Genomic DNA, 21,216 nt, shown 5'->3' with positions numbered 1-21,216 from the left:
CCTCCTTAGAAGCAGTAGTGTTAGTGTTAGTGTTAGGGTTAGGGTTAGGGTTAGGGTTAGGGTTAGGGTTAGGGTTAGGGTTAGGGTTAGGGTTAGGGTTAGGGTTAGGGTTAGTCCTTCCACCTCTTTACAATGAATGGTGCAGGATGATCACAGATCAGGGATTCTGTGCTCCTGACTGCACACACGGAACAGCAATACAAGGCTTGGCTTTACTTTCCCATTTCCTCTCAGTCAATCAATGTTTCTGCTTGTGCATACAATACAAATGATAGGAATCGGACATGGCCATTCTCTCTTTAACCTGTATAACTACCATCCCTGGAGGTTCCACTGTCAGTGTAAACCCTCCCACCTCATGTGAATCTCCTCCAAACCAGAGCAGGTCCATTCTCCAATTGTTCCTCGAATCTTTCACCCAATGATGTTCCTGCAGTGCCCTCCCCCTCCCCCCTTGGGCTGAGCTTCACAAACAGTTCAGGATTTCAAGCCGGGAGAGTCTAAGGTTTCCTCATCCAATTCACCCTCCCTCGGCTAAAGTGGAGGTTGACAACAGGAGTGTTAATCATAACTTGAACTGTTCCTTTTCTTTTCCAGAACCAACACCTACACCCCCGGAACCCAGTACACCAGGTAATCCTGCCCCTCAACTTTACTTTAATGACAACGTTTGAAGGACATTCCTGAAAGCACCCAGTTTCCCAGTGATGGGCATAATAGATGGAGATTGGAGGTCAACAGGATGTTCCCCAGCCCTTGTTCTTCCATATTCCCCTTCTTCTAAGAGATGAATGACAATTGGAGGGGTGGTCCTAACTTGCCTTCTTTTCTTTGTCCACCAGAACCAACACCTACACCTGCGGAACCCAGTACACCAGGTAATCCTGCCCCTCAACTTTATTTTAATGACAACGTTTGAAGGACATCCCTGAAAGCACCCAGTTTCCCAGTGATGGGCATAATAGGTGGAGATTGGAGGTCAACAGGATGTTCCCCACCCCTTGTTCTTCCATATTCCCCTTCTTCTAAGAGATGAATGACAATTGGAGGGGTGATCCTAACTTGACTTCTTTTCTTTGTCCACCAGAACCAACACCTACACCTGCGGAACCCAGTACACCAGGTAATCCTGCCCCTCAACTTTACTTTAATGACAATGTTTGAAGGACATCCCTGAAAGCACCCAGTTTCCCAGTGATGGGCATAATAGGTGGAGATTGGAGGTCAACAGATTGTTCCCCAGCCCTTGTTCTTCCATATTCCCCTTCTTCTAAGAGATGAATGACAATTGGAGGGGTGGTCCTAACTTGCCTTCTTTTCTTTGTCCACCAGAACCAACACCTACACCTGCGGAACCCAGTACACCAGGTAATCCTGCCCCTCAACTTTATTTTAATGACAACGTTTGAAGGACATCCCTGAAAGCACCCAGTTTCCCGGTGATGGGCATAATAGATGGAGATTGGAGGTCAACAGGATGTTCCCCAGCCCTTGTTCTTCCATATTCCCCTTCTTCTAAGAGATGAATGACAATTGGAGGGGTGATCCTAACTTGACTTCTTTTCTTTGTCCACCAGAACCAACACCTACACCTGCGGAACCCAGTACACCAGGTAATCCTGCCCCTCAACTTTACTTTAATGACAACGTTTGAAGGACATCCCTGAAAGCACCCAGTTTCCCAGTGATGGGCATAATAGGTGGAGATTGGAGGTCAACAGATTGTTCCCCAGCCCTTGTTCTTCCATATTCCCCTTCTTCTAAGAGATGAATGACAATTGGAGGGGTGGTCCTAACTTGCCTTCTTTTCTTTGTCCACCAGAACCAACACCTACACCTGCGGAACCCAGTACACCAGGTAATCCTGCCCCTCAACTTTATTTTAATGACAACGTTTGAAGGACATCCCTGAAAGCACCCAGTTTCCCGGTGATGGGCATAATAGATGGAGATTGGAGGTCAACAGGATGTTCCCCAGCCCTTGTTCTTCCATATTCCCCTTCTTCTAAGAGATGAATGACAATTGGAGGGGTGATCCTAACTTGACTTCTTTTCTTTGTCCACCAGAACCAACACCTACACCTGCGGAACCCAGTACACCAGGTAATCCTGCCCCTCAACTTTACTTTAATGACAATGTTTGAAGGACATCCCTGAAAGCACCCAGTTTCCCAGTGATGGGCATAATAGGTGGAGATTGGAGGTCAACAGATTGTTCCCCAGCCCTTGTTCTTCCATATTCCCCTTCTTCTAAGAGATGAATGACAATTGGAGGGGTGGTCCTAACTTGCCTTCTTTTCTTTGTCCACCAGAACCAACACCTACACCTGCGGAACCCAGTACACCAGGTAATCCTGCCCCTCAACTTTACTTTAATGACAACGTTTGAAGGACATCCCTGAAAGCACCCAGTTTCCCAGTGATGGGCATAATAGATGGAGATTGGAGGTCAACAGGATGTTCCCCAGCCCTTGTTCTTCCATATTCCCCTTCTTCTAAGAGATGAATGACAATTGGAGGGGTGGTCCTAACTTGCCTTCTTTTCTTTATCCACAGAACCAACACTTACACCTGCAGAACCCAGTACACCAGGTAATCCTACCCCTCAACCTTATTTTTTTTTTATTGAAAAAGTTTTCAAATACAAATTTTCCCCCTTTTTTTTCCCCCTCTCCCTCCCCCTCCCTAACCCCCCCTCCCCACCCATCCCCCCTGTGACTTCTTCATAACAAAAAAAAAAAACCTAATTCATAACAGATTACTTACTCCCTCCTCTAGATATTGACCTTTACTTACTAAAAATATTATTAATATTATAACATCCCCCTTTATCCATACATTTCAGAAAAGAGAAAAGAAAGGGAAAAAAAAAAGACATTATACTATGACATTATAGAATAACTTCTCCACTTTAAAACTATACGATAAGTCCTACTTTAACATTTAATCTTCTATATATATTACTATAACATTTCAAAGCGGCCTTCCCCATAAAATCTAGTTTAACATTTATTCCACTCTATCCATTTCCTCCACTCCCCTAAATATATCACTTAAAAATCCCTTTTCTTAGACTAATCAATCTACTAACTAGCTTATTCACCCACTATCATGCAAAATTACCATACACAACATTTCTTAATATCTTTGATTCACTGCCCACACTACTTAAAAATATATGTCTATATTTTTCATTATATCTAAATAAAAAAAAAGAAAAGACAATGACTTTAAATTTATAATCCATATAGTATCTTCTTTGAGGTCTTTCCACTGGATTGGTAGAACCAACATCCATAATCGGGTAACATAGCTTGCTGGTGCAACAGTTTATTCAGGATCTTCAATCATATCTGCCCCCATCAGTAGTAAATATCTTCTTATATGTATAAAAGTAAAAACAACCACCCGAGTGACATTATAATTATATTCCATATAGTAATAATTGTGGGTTTCATCAGGATTATTAATTCCCATCATCGTAGTGGGTAACAACCCGATCTTCTGCATGCCCCAGCATAATTCTCTTGCCTTGTGATTCAAGATAATATAATATGTTTATCAACACAAAAAGAAATTCCAAAATGGATAATTCAAATCCATCAGTTTAAGGCTCGTTTCACGTCCCCAGATTACGGCCATGCAGAGATCTGCCACAATCCTCAGGATAATATTAACCAATACGTCGCCTCTTCTGTGTTTACACATAATCATTCATATTTTAAAGTCACTGGCTTCACTGTTGCCTGATTTAGAAATTTCTATTTTTATGCCACCTATTTCTTTTTTTCTTTTCTTTTTGTGGGTTTGGTTTCCATCCTGGTTTCCTTTCTACAAATTGTGTATCATCTGGTCGGTTTTTATTCTGCTTTGTAGATTGGTCTTGTTGGTTTTGTTTTTGTATCTCATGTTTCTTTTTTATCCCTTGTATATCCCCTAATTGGTTTCCATGCTTATCCTTGCCTTGATAAGTCATCACATTAAGGTTAGATGCCACTTCTCTCAAATTTGTAGATAGTCCAGCTGGGGTATCCAATAAATCCAAAGGCAATTCATCTGGTACAGTCTCTGTAATTCGATATTTTACCTTTATTTCCGGCTCCTTCTGCTTATCCTGTATTATACCTGAAGATGTTAAGTTCATTTTCAACCTATTTTGATAAAATTCTTCCGCTCTTTCAACAGTATTTAGCTGATATCTTTCTCCTTGGTATCTAAATATAATACCAACTGGGGCGTCCCACCTGAATGGGATATTTCTCTTTTTTAACTCATTCACCAGAAAACCAAATTTCTTCCTTTCCATCAATATCTTAGGTGGGAGTTCCTTGTAAATCCAAATCTTTCTTCCATACAATTGCAAATTAGAATTGAAGGAATTTTGCACGATATTATTCCTAATTTCTTTATCTGTAAAATAAATCACCACATCTCTAGGCAATTGCCTTTGCTTGGCAATCCAGGAGTTGATTCGATAAACTCTGTCAATCCTACAAAACACTTCGTCAGGTTGAACCTTTAGAATCCCAGCTAGAAATTCAGAAGATATTTTCCTTAAATCATCTCTATTATTTTCCTGCAAACCTCTTAATCTTATCGCATATTCTGTGAAATTATATTGTACCATTAAAATCTCTTTTTCAATCTTCTGTTGCAGATTTTCTGCATTACCATACTTTTGATCAGCATCCATTTTAGGTTTTTCTTCTAAGCTATTATCCTGAGTGTTTGTCAAATCATTTTCAATTTTTTGAATTCTATTGTCCAATTTATCTTGAATTTCTTCCATTTTAGACTCTAGTACATTAGTATTTGTGTCCAACTGTATCATAAATTCTGTAAAACCATTAGCCACTTTTGAGAATTTTTTCTCCAAAAAATCAAACTTAGATTTCACCAATTCTTTAATTTCCTGCTTAAATTTTTCAAGTTGCTGATTCACAATCACCTCCCTTCTTTCAATCTCCTCTATAAAAAATTCTATTATATTAAAATCAGGTTTCTGAGACTGAAGAGTTAAGACTTGTTCCTTTAAGTTGTTGGTGGGGGAATCCCCCCCCCCCTTCTTGTTTATCTGACTTTATGAGTCTCAGTGCCATGTTTCCGCCCAGGCAGGCTTTGTTAAAAAAAAAAAGCAAGAAAGAAAAAAAAAAAGACTTCTTTCCAATCAACAACAATATCAAGTCTCCAAGGGAAAAAAAAGAGAAAAAGACACAGGAGCGAAGTTTTGTCTGCAAATGTAGCCAGTGGTATTTATTCCGCTACATTGTAGTAATAGAAAACGGAAGGACTTTCCCTTTCAGCCTCTCCTCCAGCCAACGCCATTTTAAAAGGCTTTTTTTCCTCTTTCTTTTCCTCCTCTCTCTTAAGTAATTTTTTTAAAAAATCAGTAAAATACTTGCGGTTCAGTATTACAGGTCCAGTGATGGGCATAATAGGTGGAGATTGGAGGTCAACAGGATGTTCCCCAGCCCTTGTTCTTCCATATTCCCCTTCTTCTAAGGGATGAATGACAATTGGAGGGGTGATCCTAACTTGCCTTCTTTTCTTTGTCCACCAGAACCAACACCTACACCTGCGGAACCCAGTACACCAGGTAATCCTGCCCCTCAACCTTATTTTAATGACAACGTTTGAAGGACATCCCTGAAAGCACCCAGTTTCCCAGTGATGGGCATAATAGGTGGAGATTGGAGGTCAACACTGCCGTCGGCCAGACAATGTCGGCTGGCGATCCCTAGGGAGCGGGCCTTCTCTGTGGGCCCACTTACCCTGTTGAATCAGCTCCCCCTGGGGCTCCGGGTGGCACCTGACCTTCGCTCTTTCTGTCGTGGCCTTAAAACATGGCTATTTCGCCTGGCTGGCTTGGACTGAAGGGTTTTTAGAGCAGATTTTAATGGTTTTTATAGTTTTATTGGGTTTTTTTTAAAAAAATTGAACTTTGTGTGTTTTATTGTTGTGAGCCGTCCTGAGTCTTTTCGGAGATGGGGCGGCATATAACTTCAAATAATAAATAATAAATAATAATAAATAGACCCAGCTGTCTCAGCTAATGCAGGCCCTCTTCAGAAGACCTGGCAAGAAGTAACGTGTTCTTTTCTGCCTGGCTTCTGTCTCTTTGGCTTCTCTGTGGGTTGGCACTTGCCAATAACCTTAGAGGCCATGTGGTTTCTTGGGGAAGGCGATGTCCTCAGGAGAGGACCTTTTTTGCAGTTGTGAGGCTAATGGGTAGAGGTTAGGAGTGATAAGGTATTCTTCATTCCATGCTGCTCCTTTGCTATGATCACACTCTCCCTGGGCTAAGGGGATTAACGACAACAGGAGGGGGTGTATAAGTTGTTCCTCAATCCGTGTGCTCTCTTGCTGTGAACATGCTCCCTCCCTCTGCCAAGATGATGAGTGACATTATGACAATTGATTATAACTTGGCTTCTTTTCTTGGTCCACCAGATTCAACCTCTACTACTGTGAAGACTCCAGGTGTAGGTAAGATTTGCTGTCAAATTGGCATCAATTTTTCAGGAAAGCTGTGGCCTCAGTCCAGCTGCCTGTTTCCAGCAGGAAATGATGAGGCAGGAAGTGGATGGCCGCCCATCTGAAATGTATGACTCTGAGTGGATAACAACAACATAAAATTTAAAATACGGTTAAGAAACAACACAAATGCATTCATTGGGCATGGGAAAACCAAGTTCCAACCGTGTACAATTTTATTCTACTGTTGCTCTTCCAAGTATGTTGATGTGAGTCTCTTAGAAAGTTGCCTCAGGTCTGTTGAAAGATGCCTAGAATAACAGAATAACCAAGTTGGGAGGGACCTAGGAGGTCATCTAGTCCAACCCCCTGTTCAAGCAGGAGACCCTATATCATTTCAGACAAATGGTTGTCCAATCTATCCTTAAAAAATCCCCAGAGTTGGAGCACCCACACCTTCAGGAAACAAACCATTCCACTGATCAATTGTTCTCACTTTGAGGAAAGTTCTCCTTACCTCTAGGCTGCTTCTCTCCTTGATTGTTTCTTCTCCTGCCTTCAGGGGCTTTGGAGAATAGGCTGACCCCCCCCCCTCCTCTCTATGGCAGCCCCTCAAATATTGGAACACTGCTATGATGTCACCCCTGGTCCTTCTGTTCACTAGATTAGCCATGCCCAATGCCCCTGTTATTTGTTTGTTTGTTTGTTTAATTTGTATGCTGCCCCTCCCCCCAGAGGGGACTCTAGGCTGCTTACAGACATTCAATTAAAATTCACTATAAAACATTAGAACAGCAACCAAGGATCATAAATTTAAAGTTCAGCTAAAGTAAAACTAACCAGGATGGGGAGGGAAGTGCACACACAGGAAGGAGGTGGGGTGTCATCTCCTCCATTGTCCACTTCCAAAGTGCCACACCCCAATTGCTTAACGCATTGTAAGCCGCCCTGAGTCTCCGGAGAAGGGCGGCATATAAATCAAATTAAAAAAAAAAATTGGGGCCCCAGATAGTTGGCCCAACCCGACAGGCCTTTCAGGAGGCCAAGTGGGTGGGTGCAGATCTCATATTGGGGGGGGCCTGATGTTTGAGAGAGTAGGGGCTGCAGCAGAAAAAGGCTCTCCTTCTGGACCCTGCCAGCCGAAATTCCATGGCTGATGGGGTCCGTAGTATGACCCTTCTGCCAGCCTGGGTCGGGTGGAGTAATCCCATTGGGGTTAACTCGCTTCTTGGATAGCCTGCACTTGTGCCATGAAGGGCTTTAAAAGTGGCGACCAACACTTTGAATTGGATCCGGAAACAAAGCAGCAACCGGTGCAGCTTGCACAACAGCAGTGTTACATGCGCCATCTCAGGGGCAGCCAAGAACTGCCTGCACAACTGCATTGTGCAATGGCTGAAGTTTCCGGATACATCGCATTGCAGTAGTCCAGGTGTAAGATGACCTGGCTTGAGTGGCTGAGCACATGAATTCCCAATCCAGGTTGGTCCAAAGGCAGTGGTGAAATCCAATTTTTTTTACTACTGGTTCTGTGGGTGTGGCTTGGTGGGCGTGGCAGGGGAAGGATACTGCAAAATCTCCATTCCCACCCCACTCTGGGGCTAGCCAGAGGTGGTGTTTGCTGGTTCTCCAAACTACTCAAAATTTCCGCTACCGGTTCTCCAGAACCTGTCAGACCCTGCTAGATTTCACCCCTGGCCAAAGGTGCTTTTTTTCACAAAAGGCAACTGGACTTTCTTGGTTTTTCTCTTGAAAATGTTTCGCTTCTCATCCAAGAAGCTTCTTCAGTTCTAACTGTCTGGAGAGGAATGGAAGGATTTATATTGACTTTATAATAGCTGCAAAGAATATAAATCCTTCCATTTCCCCCAGCAACTGAAGAAGCTTCTTGGATGAGAAGTGAAACGTTTTTAAGGAAAAAGACCAAGGAAAAGTCCAGTTACCTTTTGCGGGGGAAAAGCACCTTTGGGACAATCATGACCTGGATGATGGATGATCTCCATAGACATTTAGCTTGTGGCATCTTGCCGGCCAGGCCGCTTTGGGAACGGAGCTTTCACCAAATAATACTTTGTTTTGTGTGTCCCCCCCCGCAGCCCCGTCTATCTGCACTGCCTCAGGAGACCCCCATTACACCACCTTTGATGGCCGTGTCCACCATTTCATGGGCAACTGCACCTACACCATGGCCAAAGTCTGCACCAATTCCACCAGTGGCCTGGCGGCCTTTGACGTGTCCACCACCAATGAGCACCGGGGCTCCAACCTGGCTGTGTCTTACGTCAACTCAGTGCATGTGGCCGTGTACGGAAGCCAGGTGTCCTTGCTGAAGAACAGGAGAGTTAATGTAAGGGAATCCACTTTCTGGGGGCTGCTGGGTGACCCCAAGCTTTCCAGAAAGTCTCCGCTCATCTGTGGGATCAAACTCAGGACCCCACAAGCAATCCTTAAGGCTGACTGCAGGCGTTGTTGATTCCGTGTGATCTGGAGAAATTCGCTCCAGAAAATAACGAGAGGGGCTCGTGTAGGGCAGGCAAAATGATGCATTCATATTTATGAGGGGTCCTTGGTGTTTTCTGAACTTGGTTCTTGCAGACGTTTCATGACCAAACTAGGGAACATCATCAGTGCTAGAAGGGAATGGGATTTGGGGGTGAGGAGAGAGAGAGGAGGAGGAAGGAGGAGGAGAAGGAGAAGGAGAAGGAGGACTGTGGGGTCTTTGATGCTCTCTGAGCTTGGTTGTTTTCAAGCAAACATTTCATGGCCCAACTAGAGAACATCATCAGTGCTAAAAGGGGGGGGAAGATGGTTAATTGTTTTAAGATCAGCTGCTATGTGTTTTCATTTTGTATTACAGGCAGTCCTTATCTTACAGCCATTCACTTAGTGAATGTTCAAAGTTACAACGGCTCTGAAAAAAGTGACTTAGGACCAATTTTCACACTTACAACTATTGTGGCATCCCCATGGTCATCTGATCAAAATTAAAATGCTTGGCAACTGACTCACATTTATGACGGTTGCAGTGTCCCGGAGTCACGTGATCCCCTTTTGCAACCTCCTGACTAGCAGAGTCCGTGGGGAAGCCAGATTCACTTAACAACCGTGCTCCTAACTTAGCACCTGCAGTGATTCACTTAAGAACGGTGGCAGGGAAAGGTCGTAAAATGGGCAAAAGTCTCTTAATAACTGTCTCACTTAGCCACAGAAACATTGGAGCCTTCCTGAGTGCTCGTTCCCACGTGGGGGAAAGCAGCCAGAAGGCTTCCTCAGCTTCCCTCCTTGAGGGTGGCAGGATGTGACTCTTTTGGGAAACCTTCCCCAGGTCAACGGCACTCGGAGGAACCTGCCGGTGTATATCGGAGGCAACAAGATTGTGGTGCAGTTGAGCGGCAGCTACGTGGTCTTGAAAACCGACTTTGGCCTGAGCGTCCGCTTTGATGGCAACCACTACGTGGAAGTCGCCATGCCACCCGAGTACCAGGGACTGCTCTGCGGCCTGTGTGGTGAGACATGGGACCTTAGATGGGCAAGAGAGGGCCACTCTTGAAGGATGATAAGAGTTGGAATCAGCAGGAGCAAAGATTGTTGGTCAGAATAAGAGCGTTGGAAGGGACCTTGGAGGTCTTCTAGACCAATTCCCTGCTCAAGCAGGAATCTCTGTTCCATTCCAGACAAGTGGCTGTCCAGTCTCTCCTTAAAAACCTCCAGTAACGTCTGGAAGGAAGTCATTTCACTCATTAATTGTTCTCACCGTCAGGAAATTTCTCCTTAGTTCTAGGTTGCTTCTCTCCTTGATTAGTTTTGGTTTCTGGTCCTGCAACTCTTTGCTGACCAGGTGAGGGTGGGATCATCCCTTTCAAACAGAATGCTAAATGTTGGTCAGATAAAGAAATGTGGCCCCAGAGATAATGGTTTTCTCTTTCTCTCCCTCCAAAGGTAATTTCAATGGGAATCCAGGAGATGACAATCTAAAGCCTGATGGACAACCTGCAGGAGACTCAACTCAACTCGGAAGCAGTTGGCTTGTCCCAGACAACAGTAGCATGTATGTTCTGTTGGCATAGACTTAGCTGAGTGTCAGGCTCCAAAAATGTTGCGATTCTTCCAAGCAAATTTCTTTATTGTTCCTTGCCTAAAGATAGAATCTTGGCAAACTAAGGAAGCTACCACCCTTATAAAGCAAAGGCTCTGGGAATGGTTAGGGAGGAGCCATCTTCACCCTCTTTCTCCCACACAAATTGTGTGAACTGAGTTGCCTTTGTCCCTCCCCTCCCTCCCTCCTGGGAATCCAGACTTTATTCCATTACACTGAGGCACATTTTGTGGAGGGAAAGACCCAAAGAGCTCCAGTGATGGGAATCTCTTAGCACTACAAGAGCCTTCCTCGTAGGTGGTGCTCCTCGTATTCAAAGGGTTCTGAGGAGTCCCTGGTGCTGCCTGAGCTTCATTGCACTGATGGTGCTGCAGTGGTTAAAGTGCAGCATTGCAGGCAAACTCTGCTCACTGCCAGGAGTTCAATCCTGAGCGGCCCAAGGTTGTCTGAGTCTTCCTTCTTTCCAAGGTGGGTAAAATGAAGACCCACCTCATTTTTGTTTGGGGCAAGAGGCTGACTCTGTAAACTGCTTAGAGACGGCTGTAAAGCTCTATGAAGCGGCATATAAGTTTAAGTGTTGTTACTATTGCTATGATGCATAGCGCTTGCACCAATGACGTTCTCTAGTTTGGGCAATGAAATATCTGCAAGAAAATAATTAAGCTCAGAGAGCACCAAGGACCCCTCATTTCAGCCCCGAGCTATGAATAGTCTCCTTATTTAGTTGGTTGGTTGGTTGGTTGGTTGGTTGGTTGGTTGGTTGGTTGGTTGGTTAGTTAGTTAGTTAGTTATTTTCTTATTTACTTACTTACTTACTTACTTACTTACTTACTTACTTACTTACTTACTTACTTACTTACTTACTCCCTAACCCTAATAGTTGTTGGGCTAGGAGAAAAGATTTCCAGTTGAGGGGCCCTTCCTTGGCTGGCCCTTCCAGGTGTCGAATGGTGCTTCCCATCGCGCCTCTTCATCTTTCATGGGGAGGGGGTCATACTCAGTATCCCTCCCACCCTCCCAATAAGGATGGTTGGAAGCCAGAGGAGACCCTGATGGGATTGTCCTGAGCCGTATCTCCCTTCTGGCCTCTGGCAGATGTTCCGTCCCATCAGAATTGTGTGACCCAGGGCTGGAAGAGGAAATTCGGAGGGATTCTGCTTGCCGCCTGATCACAGATCCAACAGGTATGGATCCAGAACTGTCATGGTGGGGCGGAATGGCTCCACAGTGGAACCGCTGCCTCTCTCATTGTGAGCTCGCACGGCCCTTCCAAGGGCAGGCCGGGCGTGTGAAGAGGAAAGGGCCGAGAGGTGTTTTATTTGCAAGGCAGCACACTAGACAGGCCCCTTGGCCAGGGCAAATGCTTGGGGGCAGAAGCTTTGCAATGGGTGCCTCCCCCAGTTTAACAGGAGTCCAGGCTGAGGCAAAGGCACGCGTGAGGGGCTTTGACTGGGAAGACCCCCATGTCTGCTTGCCAAGCCTCCAGCTTTCTCCAGAAGAAGCCCCTGGGACCTGCCTTTGTCTGTTCAGCAAAAGGGATGCCCCTCCCCCCCCCCCCCCGAGGTCCTGTGGCCATGCTGACTCCTTCCTCTTTTGCCCAGGGCCCTTCAGGCAGTGCCATGCTGTGGTGGACCCAACCCATTTCCTGGAGAACTGCATTTATGACGTGTGCCTCACCCAAGGACAGCAGACCTCCGTGTGCCACGGGCTGCAAGCCTACGCTGCCTCCTGCGCCAACGCTGGGGTGTGCGTGGAATGGCGGAACTCCACCCTCTGTCGTAAGTGCTGCGCTTGGGGACGGGGAGGGGGAGGGGAGCCTTGGCAGGGAAGCGTCAGAGGAGACTTGGGACCAGCTCAGGAGAACCTAAGGACTAGATTTGGACAGCCAGGTGGCTGTGAGGGAGGGAGCCAAAAGAGCAAGTCTCCTTCCTTCCTTCCTTCCTTCCTTCCTTCCTTCCTTCCTTCCTTCCTTCCTTCCTTCCTTCTTTCTTTCTTTTTCTTTTTCTCTTTCTTTCCTTTATTTCTCTCCCTCCCTCCCACTCTTCTTCCATGTCCTTTCCTTCCTTTTTTCTTTTTCTTTCCTTCCTTCCTCCCTTCCACTCTTCTTTCCTCTCCTCTCCTTCTTTCCATCCTCCTTCCTTCCTTCCTTCCATCCATCCAGTGGATAGATAATTTATTTATTTATCTCTTGTAGGACATTAGATGATGAAAAAAACACAAGCATGCATGGAAAACCAGCAGGAGTTTTGAGTGTAGAAGACCCCCCCCCCCTGGTTGTAGGGTTCTGCCCCACCCCCACCCTGAGAGACAAACTTGATATTGTCCTGGAATGGGGGGGGGTGGCTTCTGAAGTGAGAGACTGGGTCTGAGTCTCCATCTGGCCCCACACAGCCTCCAGGGCCTGGGCAGAGCTTCTAGCCCGTGACACCTGCCCTTGCACCCCGGGCTCCATCCCTGGGTGTCAGCAACGTGTTGATAATAGCCCTCTCCCAAGTGGGGGTGGGGGGTGGGGCAATCTCCCCCAATGGCTTCATGTGAGCTGCTGAAGAGAAGGACGGAGTCTTGGGGCACCCCCAATGTCCCAGCCTCCCCCCTCTTACCACCTCTGACTGGGTGAAGCTGCTCTCAGCTGTCAGTTTCCCTCTGGGTCCTTCCAGTGCACCTCTTGGCTCCTGCTGACTGTCCTTCCTCCTCTTTATCTTTTCCTCCTCCTCCTCTTCCTCTTTTTCCCACTCTCTCCATTCTTCTCCTCCTCCTCCTTTCTCCTCTTCATAGCCCGGGCAAAAGGCCACCAGACCTGCTCAACACCCTCCTCAATCACGTGGCCACCTTGACTAGAGCTGAGGGGGATTTGGGTGAAAAGTTGTGTTGGTGTGAGCGACACCTCTCCCGTGACGGAGGTCTCTTCCCTTCCAGCCGTCTCCTGCCCTGTCAACAGCCACTACAGCGGCTGTGGCCCTTCCTGCCCTTCCAGCTGTGTTAAGCCGCGGGGGCCCACCCCATGCAGCTCCCTCCCCGTGGACGGATGCTTCTGCAACGAAGGGTTCGTCCTGAGTGGAGACACCTGTGTCCCGGAGACTGACTGTGGCTGCGTGGATGACCAGAACAACTACTATCAGGTGGGTTTTTCTCCTCTGGAGGGGGGGAACTGAGTCAACCTTGAGCCTGGTGAGATTTGAACTCGCAGTAGGCTGACAGCAGCCAGAAAACTTTATGCCAAAAAAATGGATGCTTTGATTCCTACAATGGATGGATGGCTGCAAAAGCCGCTGGAGTTAGCAGAGATGGCTAAAGTGACTGCTTTGATTAAGGAAAAGAACCCAATGTTGTTTCTACCTGGACTTTGTGCTCGAGGGAGGCCTAAAGCTCCGAATTGCCTTTTCAGAACCAATCTTCAGAAATGTGATATGCAACACAAGGAACCGGAGCTCAGGCCACTGAAGATGGACTCCAGGGGGGGAGGAAAGCCAGCAGAGATTGGAGGGGCTGAGCCAATGGGGAGGGGGGATTGGGCTGCAGCCATCAACTTCCTAGAAGGGAGGAAGGGAGGAAGGAAGGGCCATTTTTTGCAGGGTCTCAGTGACTTTCTAACCTACGATTTCCCCCTCTTCTTCTTGGCAGCTGGGGGAGAATTGGTTCATTGATGAGTCCTGCAAAAATCGATGCACCTGCGGGCACAACAATGTCATCAAGTGCGTCCCATGGCAATGTGGGGTGCAGGAGAATTGTGCTGTTCAGGATGGAGTGCTGGATTGCTACACCAAGGGTAAGTTCAGCATGTCAGACTGGCATATGTTTCATGATGGGCAGGATGGAGAATTAGCAGAACTGCCGGCAAAATCAGCCTGGCACTCCAAGGGCACCGAGGAGATCTTCTAATACAAATAAGCAATTCCTTAGAAACATCAAAGAAAGGTGTGGTTTGGCCCTGACCACACAGACTTGGTACAGTGAGAAGGGAAAACAAGAGAGATGAACTGAATAACAGGGTTGGGAGGGACCTTGGAGGTCTTCTAGTCCAATGCCCTGCTAAGCAGGAGACCCTCTGCCATTTCAGACAAACGTTTGGGCAATCTTAAAAGCCTCCAGTGATGGAGCATCCACACCTTCTGGAGGGCAGTCGTTCCACTGGTTAATTGTTCTCACTGTTAGGAAGTTTCTCTTTATTCCTAGGTTGGTTCTCTTCTTGATTAGTTTCCATCCATTGTTTCATGTCTTGCTTTCTGACACTTTGGAGAATAGCTTGACCCCCTCTTTTTTGTTGCAGCCCCTCAAATATTAGAAGACTGCTATCATATCACCCCTAGTCCTTCTTTTCATCAGAGTAGACAATTCCTGCAGCCATTCTTCATGTTTCAACCTCCAGCCCCCTAATCCTCTTTGTGGCTCTTCTCTGCACTCTTTCTAGAGTCTCAACATCTCTTTTACATCGTGGCGACCAAAACTGGATGCCGTATTCCAAGTGTGGCCTTACCAAGGCCTTATAAAGTGGTATTAACACTTCACGTGATCTTGATTCTATCCCTCTGTTTATGCAGCCTAGGATTGTGTTGGGGGGTTTTTTTGGCTGCTGCAGCACATAGCTGGCTCCTATTTAGGTGATTGCCAAGAAAACCTGAAAATATGCCCCCTTAAGCTTACCAAAGTCTCTCCGCATCTTGCAGGCCGGGCATCGTGCCACGTGGTGGGTGATCCCCATTATTACACCTTTGACAAAGTGATGCACACCTTCCTGGGCACCTGCCTGTACACCCTGGTCACTGCTTGTGACACCCGGAACCTCTGCACTGTCACTCCCTTCAACATCACGGGGAAAAATGAAGACCGGGGCTTACGTGGAGCCACCTACCTCCGGGAGGTCCATGTGGACGTGTACGACCTACGGATCACTCTCCAGAAAGACAAGAAGATTCTGGTACAAAGGGGACCTGGGTGGCTTCAGATCTTCTGAGCTCTTGTCAGTGACCGGTTACTTTTGACTGAGCTTCAGTTTAGGGCAGGGATGTCCAACCTTGGCAGCTTGTGGGAATTCTGGGAGTTGAAGTCCACAAGTCTTCAAGCTGCCAAGGTTGGACCCCCCTGGTTTAGGGGTTGATTAGTTCTCCATTTATAGCCATGGCTGGTTTGAAGTCTGTACTTGTTCATAGGGATTTTCCAGGGTTATCCAATCCTTTCGGAAGAGTCAAGTGCAGGTAGTCCTCGACTTACAACCACAATTAAGCCCAACATTTCCATTCCTAAGCGAGACATTTGCCCCATTTTATAACCTTTCTTGCCACCATTGTTCAGTGAATCCTTGCGGTTGTTAAGTTAGTGACACAGTGGTTAAGTGAATCTTGACTTTGCTTGTCAGAGGGGATCACGTGACCCCAGGAACGCTGCAACCGTCAAAAGTATGAACCAGTTGCCAAGCGTCTGCATTTTGATCACGTGACCCTGGGGAGGCTGCAGTGGCTGTAAGTGTAAAAAATGGCCAGTGCCGTTGTAACTTTGGTCACTAAATGGACTGTTGTAAGTCAAGGACTACCAGTAGTTCCATGGCTCTCCCAGTGGGGAAGCAAGGAAACCCCCCATGTGTTTGGGGGGGGCTGTGTGCCTTCCCAGGGCTGACTCATAACTGTCCCTCCGCAGCTCAACAAGATGAGAGCCTACACCCCAGTGGAAAGCCGCTCCCAACGAAACTCGGTGACCGTGTCGAACGTTGGCAATTACATGGTGGTGGAAACTGACTTTGGGCTGATGGTGAAATACGATGGGAATCAGTACTTGGAGATCAGCCTGCCAAGCTCCTACTACTCCCAGGTGAGTCTCAGGTGGAAGGGGATCCAGGTGAAATGTTGGGTTTGCACCCAACCTTGCCTCTGGAGAGCAAACCTCGCCCACAGCTCTGTGGCGCTGACTTCTGCTGGCTGGAGGGTCTCCTCAGACACACCGGAGTTCTACTCAAGACCTTCTGAACCGGGCATCCCGGCTCCAGGAACAGCTGGGCCCAAATAAGATTCCATCCATTGCCCAATCCTGGATGGCCACCTTCCATCCGATGGCCCTCAGAGACAGTTGCTTCTGATAAAGGAATCCCATCCCAGCTAGCAGTTCTTCGGTCCTCTGTGGATGGGCTGAAGCCTGGTCTGGGTCTAATAGTAGCTTTTCCAACTGGACTTCCTTGGTTTTTTCCTTTGAAATCACTTCACTTCTCATCCAAGAAGCTTCTTCAATTCTATTTTTTATTCATCAAACGAAAATTACAAATTTGAATGAACAAAATGAAAAAACTAAAACTAAACTAAAATAATAATATTTGTTATCATATAATAATAAAAAATAAGGAAATTTTTACTCAGAGTAAGTGCCTCCCGCCATTGAAGCCCCCACTCTAAATACACTGTTTCTTGAACCACCAACTGGCTGAGAGGAGGGGTTGGTACCAAGGGGTCAACTGCCCCACTTATGACTCTGAGGTCAGGCTACCCCACTGTACCCACAGAGTCTTTGCAGCTCAGGGTTGAACTGAGGGCTCCTTGGGGCTCTCAGAACTTGGTGGTTTTCTTGCAGACGTTTCATGACCCAACTAGGGAACATCATCAGTGCTAGAAGCAGGGAGGAGGAGGACTGTGGGATCCTTGGGGGTGTCTGAGCTTGGTTGTTTTCTTCCAGACGTTTCATTACCCAACTAGGTAACACCATCAGAGTTCTATCTAGTTGGTAGTGAAGCATCCCATTGTACCAGGCAATGGAAACGCGGTCCTGCTGTTTAGTAGGGTTTGTATTTTGAACTTGAGGCCCAGGGACTCACGTAAACCTCCCTCTTACCTCCAGGTGCGTGGCCTCTGTGGGAACTACAATGGCCAAAAGGAAGATGAGCTGCTGATGCCCAACGGCTCCCAGGCCAAGAACGTCACTCAATTCGGGAACAGCTGGAAGGTGGACGATCCCGAAGACTCAAGGTGGGTCTTCCCCTCCTTGGCTATCATTCATTCATTCATTCATTCATTCATTCATTCATTCATTCATTCATTCAATTCTACATCAGTGTCACCTGACTCCAACTTATAATACGGTTGTAACTCAGTTGCAAAACATTTGGGGCTACTGGTTGGGGGCGCCCCCCTTTCCCTTGAGCTCCAGAGGCGCCTGGGCCCCCTTTGTCTCTGGTTCCCTAGCCAAATCCCCCATGCCTGCCTTCTTGCAGCTGCCTGCCAGACACACGCCCAGAGCTGGGGCCCCCTTGTGCCCAGGGCGACCTGCCCTCCGTGAAAGAGCAGTGCCAGGTCCTGCAATCCGGCGCCTTCGTGCCCTGCCACCCGCTGGTGCAGCCAGACCTCTTCATCCAGACCTGCGTCTACGACATGTGCAAGTACGACGGGATGCGTGCCACCCTGTGTGCCGTGGTGCAAGCCTACGTGGACGCCTGCCAGGCCAAGGGAGTGCCCATCCAGTGGAGGAACAGCACTTTCTGCCGTAAGCAGCCTGGGAAGCAGATCTTGGGGGGGGGGGGGGAGGTCCGGGGAGGAAGCGGAGAGGCAGAAGAGGAAACGTGGGCAGAGGTGGGCAGAGGATTGCCCTGTGCCAAGTGCCAGAGAGGGAGCTGGCCTGGCAAGCGTTCTTCCGCAGCTGGTCTGTCTCCTGGACCCGGCATAACCCCTGCCCCAGCCACAGCAGCAGGGGAGGCCTGCTGGGGGCCCCATCGGCCAGGGCATTTCGTGTGTGTGTGTGTGTGTGTGTGTGTGTGTGTGTGTGCCCCCAGGAGAAGGGGCTTCCCTGCTGTGGCTCCCACCCTCCTGACTTTTGGGAAGGGTCTTAAGACCGGGTGGCCTGGGCACCCAACGGGGGAGCTTCATACTGGAGGTGGCTGCTTAAGTAAGAGTTACCCCACCTCCCCTCGACTTACAACCGTTCATTTAGTGACCGCTCAAAGTTAGAACGGCACTGAAGAAAGGGACTTGTGGCCGTTTTTCAGACTGATGACCGGATTCAGCCTCTCCAGGGTCACCAGATCGACATTCAGACGCTTGGCAACTGACTCATATTTATGACGTTTGCAGTGTCCCAGAGGTCACGTGATCCCCTTTTGCGACCTGATCAGCAAAATCAATGGGGAAGCCAGATCCACTTAACAGCCGTGTTGCTGCCTTAACAGCTGTAGTGATTCACTTAACAACCGTGGCAAGAAATGTTGCAAAATGGGCCAAAAGTCACTTAACAACCGTCTTGCTTAGCAACAGAAATTTGGGGCTAAATCATCATTGGAGGTTTCTAAGACGAGGCTGGACAGCCACCTGTCTGGAATGGACTAGGATCTCCTGCCTGAGCAGGGGGTTGGACTAGAAGACCTCCAAGGGGCCTTCCAGCTCTATTCTGATTATTCATTATTCAAGTCAAGGTCTACCTTATTGGGTGTATTTGGTGATTTTAATTTTTTGGTGTTGTAAATGACCCAAAGTCGCTTTGAAACAAGATGGGCAGCAAATAAATTTCATAATAAATAAATAACCGGCTGGGGCCCTGGCTAAAGCCCCTCTCTCTTTCCTTCCCTCCAGCGCTGCCCTGCCCCCCCAACAGCTTCTACTCCCCCTGTGCCCCTCCCTGCCCGCCCACCTGCAGCAACATCTACGCCGGGGAGCTGTGTGAGAAGCCCCCGGGGCAGTGCCTGGAAGGCTGCGTCTGCCACCAGGGCTTCGTGCTCAGCGACGACCAGTGTGTGCCCCTCAGCCAGTGCGGCTGCCAGGACAAGGACGGCCGGTACCACAAGGCAAGTGGGGCTCCCTCCTGCCTGCAGGGGATCAGAGCCTTGTCGGGCGCAGCCTCCAACTGCCCGGCCTTGGGGCGGTGAGCCACGGCGGTGCGCAGCAGCCCCAAAAGGCTGTGGAAGGGGGCTCCCCTCGTGGCCCTTCACTAACCCCCAGGTCACGCTCCTTCTGGCAGATCGGGGAGAGCTGGCTCACCCCCCACTGCAGCCAAAAGTGCCGCTGCCGCAAAGGTGGCTCCATCAAGTGCCAGGACTTCGGCTGTGAAGCTGGCGAGGTTTGCGACACCAAGAAAGACGGGAAGCTGCGCTGCAAACCCTCAGGTACGGCTTAGAGGCGCTCGCTGCGGGGAAAGGAGCCGAAGCTTTGGGGAGAAGGGACCCACGCACACTTGAAGCAGCCGCCTGATAAAGGCAGCAGTCCCCGTGTGTGTAATCCTACTCCGCCCACCCCCTCCCCCAGCCTTCGGGGGTTCAGCTGGGAAAAACCCAGTGACGCCCATAGAGGAGGGTATTTCTAGCTCAGGGTTGAAATGGGGGCTCCTTGGCGCTCTCTGAGCTTCGTGTTTTGTAGTCACTGGCACTGATGATATTACCCAATTGGGTCATGAAATGTCTACCACCCAGCTGCGAGAGCTCCTCCTCCTCCTCCTCCTCACTTCTATCCCTGATGACCTTAGCTAGTTGGGTAATGAAAAGTCTGCAAAAAAAACCACCCAGCTCAAGAGAGCCCCAAGGACCCCTCAACCCAGGCACGGTCCAGGAGACAACTGTGGGGACAGTCTTCAGTCCAGCCCCATTCACCCCACGGAGTCCTTGGAATCCAAGACCAGCCCAGGACAGGTGGATGTTTCCCACTGAGCAGTCACTAGAAAAGAGAAGCCGCTGGCCAAACTGGTCCCATTAAGGAACCCTCCGTTTGGAGACTGGGGAGCAGAGCCTGAGCCTGTGATGGTGCAGGAGCCGCTAGCTGATCTCACCTTCCCCCGCTCCCCCCCAGGATTTGGCAAGTGCTTGATCACGGGAGACCCGCATTACCTGACCTTCGACGGCCTGCTGCACCACTTCCAAGGGCTGCACACCTACGTGCTGGCACAGAGCCGCCCCGATGCCTCCGAACGCCTGGAGCCCTTGAGCATCGAAGGGACCAACCGGCTGGTGAGGGGGTCCGGCCAGCCCTCCATGCTGAAGGAGCTGCGGATCCGCGTCTACAACCACACGGTGCTCTTCAAGCAGAGGAAGAAGCTGGTGGTAAGGGCGCTTCCGGGTTTCCTTGGCACTACAGCGGCGCTGCACCAACTCTGAGCCTGGGGGCTTCATGGCAATCTTCTGAAGGCAGCTCTGCCCAGGTGGCCTTCAAAGCCCCCTCACCAGCTTTAGCTCTGCAGGGCAACATTGTCTGAGCCAGCCTGGTGATGCCAAGGAGAGGGGCCTGGGGATGAAACGGGGGGGGGGTGTCTTGACTTATTGAAGTCTCCTGCTGTTGAAAGGCAACGTGGCGTGCCAGAGTCCCAGGGCACCCCCAGAAAAGGGCCTCCCTTCCCACCCTCACCCCACCCCTGGCAGAAGTGGGGAAATGCAAGTATTCCTCGACTTACAGCCATTTATTGAGTCACCATTCAAAGTTTCAACAGCACTGGAAAAAAATGACTTAAGGCCAGTTTTCACACGATCGTGGCAGCGTCCCTATGGTCACATGATCAAAATTCGGATGCTTGGCAACTGGCTCGTATTAATGACGGTCACAGTCTCCCGGGGTCATGTGATCCCCTTTTTGCGACCTTCGGACAAGCAATGGGGAAGCCAGACTCACTTAACAACCGTGTCACTAACTTAACCGCTTGCCACTTAACAATGGCAAGAAAGGTCGTAACTCACTTAAGTGGCAAAACTCACTTAATTG

General features: G+C 48.4%; 1 protein-coding gene across 1 annotated transcript in view; it reads left to right on the top strand.

The window, feature by feature from the left end:
• The window catches only part of LOC117669819 (IgGFc-binding protein-like), a 69,194-nt gene that overhangs the window by 36,683 nt on the left and 11,295 nt on the right, over nucleotides 1-21,216 (top strand). Inside the window, exons 65-88 of the mRNA XM_087872177.1 lie at nucleotides 598-633; nucleotides 843-878; nucleotides 1,088-1,123; nucleotides 1,333-1,368; nucleotides 1,578-1,613; nucleotides 1,823-1,858; nucleotides 2,068-2,103; nucleotides 2,313-2,348; nucleotides 5,561-5,596; nucleotides 7,731-7,908; nucleotides 8,510-8,821; nucleotides 9,800-9,980; nucleotides 10,414-10,522; nucleotides 11,666-11,754; nucleotides 12,172-12,348; nucleotides 13,487-13,689; nucleotides 14,192-14,336; nucleotides 15,235-15,485; nucleotides 16,202-16,372; nucleotides 17,387-17,514; nucleotides 17,760-18,028; nucleotides 19,108-19,319; nucleotides 19,418-19,637; nucleotides 20,314-20,564. Coding sequence (XP_087728303.1) covers nucleotides 598-633; nucleotides 843-878; nucleotides 1,088-1,123; nucleotides 1,333-1,368; nucleotides 1,578-1,613; nucleotides 1,823-1,858; nucleotides 2,068-2,103; nucleotides 2,313-2,348; nucleotides 5,561-5,596; nucleotides 7,731-7,908; nucleotides 8,510-8,821; nucleotides 9,800-9,980; nucleotides 10,414-10,522; nucleotides 11,666-11,754; nucleotides 12,172-12,348; nucleotides 13,487-13,689; nucleotides 14,192-14,336; nucleotides 15,235-15,485; nucleotides 16,202-16,372; nucleotides 17,387-17,514; nucleotides 17,760-18,028; nucleotides 19,108-19,319; nucleotides 19,418-19,637; nucleotides 20,314-20,564 — 3,220 coding nt within the window. The remainder of the gene's footprint in view (nucleotides 1-597; nucleotides 634-842; nucleotides 879-1,087; nucleotides 1,124-1,332; nucleotides 1,369-1,577; nucleotides 1,614-1,822; nucleotides 1,859-2,067; nucleotides 2,104-2,312; nucleotides 2,349-5,560; nucleotides 5,597-7,730; nucleotides 7,909-8,509; nucleotides 8,822-9,799; nucleotides 9,981-10,413; nucleotides 10,523-11,665; nucleotides 11,755-12,171; nucleotides 12,349-13,486; nucleotides 13,690-14,191; nucleotides 14,337-15,234; nucleotides 15,486-16,201; nucleotides 16,373-17,386; nucleotides 17,515-17,759; nucleotides 18,029-19,107; nucleotides 19,320-19,417; nucleotides 19,638-20,313; nucleotides 20,565-21,216) is intronic.

Source organism: Pantherophis guttatus, chromosome 6 (genome assembly GCF_059756535.1).
Source record: "Pantherophis guttatus breed Tessera chromosome 6, ASM5975653v1, whole genome shotgun sequence".
Lineage (NCBI taxonomy): Eukaryota > Metazoa > Chordata > Lepidosauria > Squamata > Colubridae > Pantherophis > Pantherophis guttatus.
This window is presented reverse-complemented; position numbering and strand designations above follow the sequence as displayed.